The sequence below is a fragment of the Rutidosis leptorrhynchoides genome, chromosome 1 (genome assembly GCF_046630445.1).
Source record: "Rutidosis leptorrhynchoides isolate AG116_Rl617_1_P2 chromosome 1, CSIRO_AGI_Rlap_v1, whole genome shotgun sequence".
Lineage (NCBI taxonomy): Eukaryota > Viridiplantae > Streptophyta > Magnoliopsida > Asterales > Asteraceae > Rutidosis > Rutidosis leptorrhynchoides.
Window position 1 is genome coordinate 46,441,081 of NC_092333.1, and position 10,170 is coordinate 46,451,250.

The 10,170-nt window shown below is 32.7% G+C and overlaps 1 protein-coding gene and 1 long non-coding RNA gene across 2 annotated transcripts; one reads left to right on the forward strand and one right to left on the reverse strand.

Annotated features, from left to right (window-relative positions):
* Nucleotides 1-2,140: 2,140 nt before the first annotated feature.
* Nucleotides 2,141-3,199, reverse strand: LOC139859503 (uncharacterized). The gene is made up of 3 exons (XR_011763144.1): nt 2,992-3,199; nt 2,486-2,588; nt 2,141-2,384 (listed from the first exon to the last, which is right to left on the reverse strand). It is a non-coding gene; the product is annotated as an uncharacterized lncRNA (long non-coding RNA).
* A 3,757-nt stretch (nt 3,200-6,956) lies between these two features.
* Nucleotides 6,957-8,633, forward strand: LOC139859505 (uncharacterized). The gene is made up of 7 exons (XM_071848288.1): nt 6,957-7,015; nt 7,116-7,170; nt 7,273-7,343; nt 7,695-7,784; nt 7,881-7,940; nt 8,026-8,117; nt 8,210-8,633. The coding sequence occupies exons 1-7, from the start codon at nt 6,995-6,997 to the stop codon at nt 8,259-8,261; spliced, it is 441 nt and encodes a 146-aa protein (XP_071704389.1). The 5' UTR covers nt 6,957-6,994; the 3' UTR covers nt 8,262-8,633.
* Nucleotides 8,634-10,170: the final 1,537 nt, after the last annotated feature.

Below are 10,170 nucleotides of genomic sequence, written 5' to 3' on the forward strand. Positions count from 1 at the left end.
AACATTGCCCATTGCAATTCAAGCTTCTTATTACCCATAACCACTGAATATTTTTCCCTAACCCTCCAGAAAATATAAATAACATACCACAAACACTTTAATACATGATTATTCAACCTTCATTCAAAATCTTCATTAATTGACTTTTCTGTTTGACTATCAAAAGTCAGCCTTCTCCTTCCGCAATTTCTTCTGATCCTGGCAGCAATACCCAAACATCTAACATATATTCCTTCAAAATTTGAGCTATCAAACCACATCAGTACAGGAAACAAATTCTAATTTTGACCCAAATAGATTCTTCCAATACTAACACAAATTCAAATTTTGACCCAAATAGATCCTTCCAATACGCTCACCATCAAACTTAGGAACTATAATACATTTATTATTATTATCTAGCCAGTAGCAACTTGATATCTAAAACCAAAATCATTATAGTATCAAAATATGTTGAATCATGGCTTTTTCAATAGTTCCGAGATTTAATTACATCAATCAATAAACGTAGTTAAATATAATACGATTCTAATAAATAATTGTTACACACAATCAACATACTAAATCTGTAAAAGTTTTCATAATCTCACAACTAAGTAATACTTATGATATCTATTCTGGTCTAAAAGACTTCACATAAGTAAAGCTATGGGTTGTGGTTACCCATTCACGCTTGTTGGATAGAATTAGGGAAACGTTTTAAGATGATGGACTGCTTCAGTTTTACAAGTAGAAAAAACGCCGCGTAGCACATCACATGTGAGCCTGGTACTAACAAATACCTGTATTTATTTAAAACTAGTGCGATTGAACGTTCGTGTGTAATTTATATTTCCAATGCATCAAAAAATATCGTCTAATGATGAATAAAATTGCTCATTGACCCTTTTATTGTAACCTTAAATAAATACTTATATTTCCAATGGAGAAACCATTTTCGCTTTCTCATAAAAAAGTCAATCTTTGTTGTTTTATTCATTACTAATTTTAGAATTATCTGAAATATGCTAATATCGGAATATGACATTGTTATATTATTACAACTCGTAACAAAAGAGGCTCGATCAATGATTAAAGATGGTGATACAATATCACATAATCACTAAAGACACATCCAAACACTATCTAACTAGTTCGAGACGTGTGTCTTATTGGCATTAGAAGATATAGAAGTGATGCTAAATTGTTATTGGATTTAATATGTCTTCTCATTTCTGTGCATAACTTTCCTTTATGTTATTTATTGCTATGTCTTTCGTTCATGCATATGAGTTTTCTACATGTTCGGGTCTAGAAGTCGGCTGTAAAAATATGAAATACAAAAACTTCAACATATCCCCATCCTCCATTATCTAAAACAATTCCTTCTTCTCCTGCCTTTCAATCATGCTTGCATAAATTTTTTTTTTTTTTTTTTTGACAGCAGTTAGTTGGAGATCATCCAAGGATACTTAACCACCCACGCAATCATCTCCCGCAGTTGCTATACCCGTCCCTCAACTGCGTGCTCAAGAGGATACCCATACCAATCTCATATCCCCCTCCCCTCTACCCCAACACGATGTGGGAAAAGTGCCATGGGTGGTACTTCATGGCAACCATATTTATCCATCTTGACCTTTTAATTCTTAAGTGTCCATGTCTAAAACATCATTCCTGGTCAGACTTCATGAAAACTAATTAGTAGTAGTATTTTAAACACACAATTTCTTGGTCAAAACTTGGATTATAGTTGGGTTGCAATTGATATATCTATCTATTCTGTAACAATAACAAACACCCAAGAACATCTAGCTTCATTATCCATGTCAAAAGGTTTTCTTAGAATACATTTTAATCGCATAAGTAATCAAATTCCCACACGATCCCAGATTAAAACAAGGAATGCATGCACACAATGATCAAGGTCCCCTATCACTTTACAAAATGCCATCATCATCATCATCATCATATCTGATGTGTCATGCCAGATGGGATGGAGTGGACTTTTGGGTCGGGGAGCAAAACTTGTGGCATATATATGACTACGATAACAATGCCACAAATGACTGAAAACAGTAAAAAGTACTACTAGTTATAAAAATAGATATAGACGACATATTGAACAAGGGTTTGAAGATAAGTGACTTAAGAAATTGCAATGGACTAGGGGTCTAAGAGGGTGCAGAAGGTTCGGGTTTGACCAGAGAATTTGGGTCGGGTTGATCGGGCGGGTAGATAAGTGAAGCGAGTGAAATGGGTATAATGCAGAGTGCTTTTGACTGAAGAAATTGCATGGGAGCTCCAACATCCTCTACCATAAGCTTAGCTACTTCACGTTCTGTATCATCGTTTGACCAGTTCTACCATGCAGGCCGATAATATCCGTTTTCACTTGCATCCCCCTGAACATCATTTACTTAATTAGTATGTGGCAATTCCAACCCGTTACAAAAATATGGGTGGGTCGTTTCAAATGCTGCTATGGTACAAATGAATGGGTTACCTCAACAGACTGCAAGGGGACATCAGATACAAGTTGTGCCACTGCACCAGCTCCACCCAGCCTACTCATGCCAAGAACATGCTTTTGCTAACTCAGTCAGTGACTACATGTAGAAAACTCATATGCATGAACGAAAGACATAGCAATATGCCAATATATGACCTAAAGGAAAGTTATGCACACAAATGAGAAGACTTTGTTAAATCCAATAACAATTTAGCATCACTTCTATATCTTCTAATAGCATATCCAATTTCTAATTGTATTTATAAAAAAAGGCACCAGCTTTTAAAAATTTAACCCACGATCTATAGCATAAAACCATCAAATTTTCAAATTTGACTTGTCCAATTTTAAACCCAAATATTGAACCAAATTAGCACTTATTAAAAACCATAAATACCACTTGTAACATGAAAACGAAGTGACTTCAAAACTAGAATACACTACGGTGTAATAGACAATTTAATTAATTACACTAATATAAAGAAGTAACAAAATCATACCAACTCCACCTGTGCCCCCAGTTAGAAGAACAACCCTATTCTCGTTGTAGTCCTCGACATATATGAAGAAACCCACCATATATGATCGAGGACATGATCAGATTTAACATTTAAGAACATATGAGGGAAAATATGACCTAATTGATAGCCGTAGTAAAATTGGGGGAAAATATATTAATTTCCAACAAGGGGTGTTAATTGAATTGGGAGAATGTATGACCTAATTGAAAGCTCTAATGAATTCATGAAAAAAACTACTCCTTTCAGTCCCAAATATATTGTATTCACAAAAAAACGATCAGTTTTAACTAACTTCTTATTCCAGCAATAATATATCTTCTCTCTTCAGAATAACCTCTCAGTGGAAAAAGAATCTGGACAATTAATTTGGGACATCTCAAAATAAAATAATAGACAATAGATTTGGGACGGATGGATTACAAATTATAATTTATAATTTATAAAACAGGATAATTAATAAATAATAGAGTTTTTAACATATATATATATATATATATATATATATATATATATATATGACCCGTGAAATCGCGGGTTTGTTTAAACGAAACAATTTATTGACATGTTTTAGACATCAAGTAAATGTAAATGGTGAAGTCATTTATTTTAATGACTCATTTGACTAAGAATCTTGTCGTTATTTTTACAGATATATATAGAGATATGGGTATGCGTGGTACGGTTCCGGACCAAAATTGTTCGGTTCGGTTCCGTCCCGAATTCCAAATTGAAGCAAAAACATGGACAGAGGACCGGACCAAATATTATCGGTTCAGTTCGGTACGGTACGGTTCGGGTATTTTTAGTGTCATTTTCGGTTTTGGTCCGGTTCGGTCCGGACCGAAGATCGAAAATCTGTAAAATTATGGACTAAGGACCGACCGAAAAAGGTCGGTTCGATCCGGTACGGTCTTCGGTTCTTCCCGTACCATGCACACCCCATAGAGACATGTATTTTCGCATACATATGTAACGTAATAAATTTCGTAAAAAGAATTCATATTTGAATATTAATAATTTAATAATTATAATTATAATTATTATATTAAAATTAAATAATAATAGTAATAATGTTCGCTTAAAGTTGAGTATTTTTATTTTTAATAATAATAATAATAATTAGTAATAATAAATGCCTTTTAAATTTTTTTTGAAAATTAAAATTATAATTTATGAGAGATTAGTATTTCCTTTTATAAAAAATTTCCTATTATTTTTTTAATTAAATTAATATATAATTATGATATCATCATTATGAAAATTAAAGGGTAATTAGTTTAATAATGATATGATCATTTTAAAACTTTATATGACTATATAAATATATATGTCCTTATTAAGTGTTAAATTCACATATTTACCCACATGAGTACTGTAATATCAAATAAGCCCATCTTACACATACGAACCCATCAAATATACCCAACTTAGACTCCTTAATTTTCTAATATTAATCACGTGTATATATATATATACCCTAATTTTTTTCCAGCGACAAATAATTAACCACTCTAGTTATTTTTCTTCTTGTTAGCCCATGGTTGCTCGATCAATATTAATCACGAATGTCCTGATTCTTTCGTCCTGATCAATATTAATCACGATCAATATTAATCATGTATGTATACCCTATTTTTTTTTTGTCGCTGTTGTTGGATGCTACTTTACTGCAAAAAAAAAAAAAAAAAAAAAAAAAAAAAAAAAAAATATATATATATATATATATATATATATATATATATATATATATATATATATATATATATATGGTTTACAATATTTACAATAAAAAAAAGTACGTATTGGTGTGCGCAGAAACAATTGTAAAAGAGTTTTAAACAATAAAAAAAATGAGGTGTTATTGATGGTGAGGTCTACAGTTGGTGAAGTCAAGACATATAGAATGACTATTTTTGTGTTGTTCTTTTGGCTATTTGGGGTATTAGTCTTGCTTTATATCCTCTTTCTTGGTCAGATTCTGGTATTCCCTTCTGGTGCTTTCCTGGATATCTGTATTAATCAATAAAAAAATTTAGTTCTTCAAAAAAGAAAAATATACAAAGTACGTAATAGTGGTATGATCGTTGGCTCTTTCTCTTTCTTTTTATAAATGTTTATTTTTATAATAATTAAACTATTGGAACTTATAAATGCTAAAAATTAATTAATTGGGTATATTTGATGGGTATGTATGTTTAAAATGAGCTTATTTGATATTACTCTACTCATGTGAGTAAATATGTGAATTTAGCATTTAACAAGATGATATATGTTCAAAACATACTCGTAGAATAATAGATATAATTTAATAATTTATTATTAATATAAACCTCACGGTTGTGTAATTATTTTTACACTGTTTATTACTAGATATTTAAATATACGATAATAAATCGTTACATCTTTGGAAGTGAGCAAATTTTAAAAATATCTCACACTCGGTATATGCGTAAAAGAAATTAACGTGAAGAATTAGCTACTTTGATGTAGTGATTATGTGTCACAACTCACACGGTCGGTAGCCATTAATATTTGAAATTGAATAAGTGCATGGTCCTAATAATAACATACGTCTTGGTTACTTGGTTACTGAATTTGTTATAATATCTTAAAAGATTGAGTTAAATTATGTTTATATCACAATACAGAAATCGTCAAAAGACAAACACTCGTGTTACACAAGAATAATGTCGCTAAATGATTATCAGATGAGGCCATATATATATATATTATCTATCATCTAATATTATCTATCATCTAATAATATATATTATCTAGCATCTAATAATAATGTGGACTCACTGGTTCGATTGGAGAGCATTTGTGTGTACATTTACAATTTTTTTTACTAGCGCTGCTGCTGTGTACTTAATCATTAGATTTGAAGTACAAGACGATGAAGATGAAGATGTTTTGTATGAAGATGATAGTTGGAAACCTTCACTCAAATGCATTCATCCGGCGGTGTTACTGGTCTTCAGAATCGTTAGTTTTCTTCTCTTGTTTGTTCTCCTCATCTACCATGTCGAGGATAATGGAGGAATACCATTCTACTACTATACAATGTAAGTTCTTTTTTCACACCTTATCGACACCCTTATCGCAGATGCTTTTTTCACACCTTATCGTATCGTATGTACTTTAACGACAAATGACATATACATGCAAAAGAATGGAATGCAATTCACATCATTTGCTTGTTCAACAACACCCTTAAATATAACAACCTAAGATGACCTCATTCAAGTACGAAGAGACAAGCTTTTTGATGGCCTAGGGCTCAACCATGAGTTCTTAATGCTGCCGATGGGGGTCATTTCTGTCCCCGTGTCTTTTAACCTCGTAAATCACATCGATCCGTTTTATGTTTCTTAGTTGAGTTCTCCATTAGATTGAATACAAAACCTTCACTCTTTAACTTTTTTTTGGGTAAAGACAAATCCTTCACTCTTTGACTCCAAACATTTGAGTTTCGGATAAACAGGGGTTCTACCACGTTTGTAAACTTATCTGTACTTGGATGTAGCTCAACATCAAGGTCAATTTCATCATAATGTGACACGATTCTTCTAAGTACTAAACCCATAATTTAAACATATTAACTGCTTTCATTTTTACAAAATGAAAAGATATGTTACAATTTGGTGTAGTTAACCATCAACATAATTCTTTTGATTAGAGGAGATGATGATGATTACAATTACACAGATAATGATATTGGTGAATATTTCATTTTACAATTTTGGAAGAATTCGAACTTTCAGGCTTATTTTTTATAACTTGTCCGTTAGACTCAAACACGCTTTGACCCGAATCCATGCCCATAAACCCGCCCATTTTTCCAACTGAAGAATTTTGGATTTTGACCCAGGAGTCAACGACTACGCTCATAAGCAATTTTATGGAATTCATTTTTAATTTACCATATGATATTTTTAGTTTTAATGTTTGTTCTTTTGCTGATTGCAGCTGGGTTTTTACAATGAATATCCTCTACTTTTGGGTATGATTCTTCAACATCATTAAATTCTTCATCACCGTTTATCTGTCTGTAACGATAGTCTTTTTTTCTTATACTTATCAAGATACTATCTAACTTACAGATTGGATTTTTGCTGTCATCATATGGATGCTATAAGCATTTCCATGAAGATTCTGGTGAGAGAGTGATTTCTCAAATTTTTTATTTTTTATTTTTTTATTATCCACGTCTTAATGAAGATCATGCTTTGAAGTAGCTTATATTTAACAATTCTATAGATTTTATTGGCCCACGGGAGCGAACAAAAGTTGCTGACTTCTGGACTCGCTACCTGCAGATCATATTCCAGGTAAATTTCTAATAAGATTTGTCCGTCTTCCTTAACCACAAAAAAAAAAAAAAAAAAAAATGGCAACAACCATTTTTATTTTTCAGATGCAGGCAGGTGCGAGTCCCACTCTTTAAAAATACCCGTGGTAGGCTTACTTACCATAAGCCGGGTTGCCCCGTGGGAAGGTTTTACCGACCTATTCAGGACCCAGATCCGACCAGCCTGTCTCTCGGGATGGTTTAAGGTTCGGATCCCTGTAATATGGTTCGGGTTTCCTGCCCGAACGTGTGTGTGTGCAAATGATGAGTGTCGTTGAAATAAATGATACGCTGATGCAAGCTTGCCGTTCAAAAAAAAAAAAAAAAAAAGATGCAGGCAGGTGCGATGGTGTTGGCACTTAGTATTTTCTGGGCTGCCAAGATTCTCCCGCTTGTCCGTAACACATCTAATATGGATTCGGTTAGTATATGTTTACTAATATTTTTTGTTATTAAATTTCAAACATATAATTTGTTTACGTTTTTTTCTTTCTTGTGTTGATGACCTATAATGTAGATATGCATTCACTCAGTGAATCTATTGCTCATGCTCGTCGAGACTGCACTAAATAACTTGGTATGATAATATACTCCTACCAATTAACTAGCTTTGAAATTTTTTCTATTTCTCACTTCGACTTACCAATGTTTTCGATTTGAAGAGATTCCCTTGGTTCCGGATAGCATACTTTATGCTTTTGACATGGACTTTCACTATTTTCTACTGGATCTTTCTTTCAGGCACTACATTAGGGTAAAAAATCTGCCTTTTATGTCTTTTTATTTATGCATACAGGAATTAATGTATAGCCATTAAATTTCTTGTGTTTTTTTATTTCTTGACAGTTCGCCTTATACTTTCCTTAGCATGTCTTCTCCATTCTCCCCATTGTGGTAAGATTATTTATATATACACTAAAGTGAGCAAAATTCATACCTGACAAACGGGTCGGGTTGGGTCGAGACCTAAATGGGTTTGGTTTGAAATGGCCATGGGTCAAATGGCTCAGATTATTTAGATGGGTCAAATGGTTCTAGTCTAAATGGGTTGGTTCGGGTTTTGTCGAGATCCGAATGGGTTTGGGTCGAAACGGATCATGCGTCAAACGGGTCAGATTTTTTTATTCATATTTTTCAGTTTTCACATTGAAACGTTAAAACGCGAAACAAAATATTTAGCTTGACCCAACAGACCCAACCAAATTTTAGAATTTGAATCTCAATTGCCTGGTATAGCGAAATTATAGTATCTCTTATTTTGTATGATGAAACCGAGTAAATTCAAATCTTTTATATAAATACTGCTACTTGTTGGTACCAGCCTCACACGTTCCTTGTCACGGGTTATTTGTTGGGTTGGTAAGACTGAAGCGCCTAATCATCTCAAAATATCTTCCTAATCAACAACCTGAATTAAATGGGTTACCCCAACCTTAGGTCTCAAGTGCTTCAATTTATGAACACTTATAGATTCAGGAATGTCATTTAATGTCTAATTGTCATGTAACTATTTAATGTAATCCTACTTCTAATTGAAACTTTGTAACTAACTAGTGTGTTTATCAAGTAAAAGAAGGTATGTATTCTATTATATTTGTTATTTTCTACGTTATTTCTATCTTAGTGAATCAATTTCATTCGGGATGGATCATCGTATCCGTACATACAACATTTGACAGGTTACGAAACGAGTAGCTATAGACACAAGTTACTAGTCGTATGGTTCACTTTCTTAAATCTTCCAGACTACATTTCAAAGAAATTGCCTACAAACCAAATTTAACGAGGACAACAGCTAAAACACTAGGCAAATCTAAATATCTAGCAATAATAACAAACACCAAAGAACAACTAGCTTCATTATCCATGTCAAAAGATACAAGTATCAATTCATATTGGATAGAAGGTAATCGTAGCATAGGATTGCTTAGTATCATATCTTGATCATCATAAACAAACCACGGATAATCATCATTGAAGAACTATCGGTTACATGTTTCTTAACATCATCGATTTGCAGGTATTTTATGTCACACCCCTAAATGGGACCGGGGTAAATGTGACTTCTCAATACCAAAATACAAGTATATAAAGAGAACGACTCTATATGAGACGTTTTATTAAACAATAATTGTAGCAGCGGAAGTAAATAAAGTTGTACATCATAAATCTAATGCAAATGACAAGTGTTTAATAAATGATAAATAATATGCGAGACTCCAATGCAAGGCAGCACGCATAACAAAGCAACATCAAACAGCACATAAGCTAATCGTCACATGAGACAAACATGCTTTAAATGTCAACACAATGGTTGAGTGAACAACATAGGTTTAATAATCATAATAAAGTTTTAGACCACAAGATTTAGTTCAAAACATCAAAATAATCAATATGTCATGAGTTATAATATCGAGCTAAACATTAACTCCTGACACTGTACATGTGTCAGTAATCATTATTATGTACCCCCTTGACGATCGGTCAATGGGTAGAGACGTCGCTCTCAATAGGTCTACTCACAATAATTAAGCTTGTAACATTTTAATTCCAGCAATTAACGATATTATGGCGGGAATTTGCATGTAAAGATACAATCATCAATACAAGTTGACAAAAGTCTCATGAAGTTGCATATCAAAAAGTTTAGGCACTTGTGTCTAAATTGTAAATCATTTCAAAAGAAAGCATGTGTCTCATCCCAAAATTTATAAAATTCAATAAAGTATGTAAAAGCGTGGCTATGAAGTTCACATTAAATCGAAGATGAAGATAATTCCACGAATGAAAAGAACTAGAGTATATGA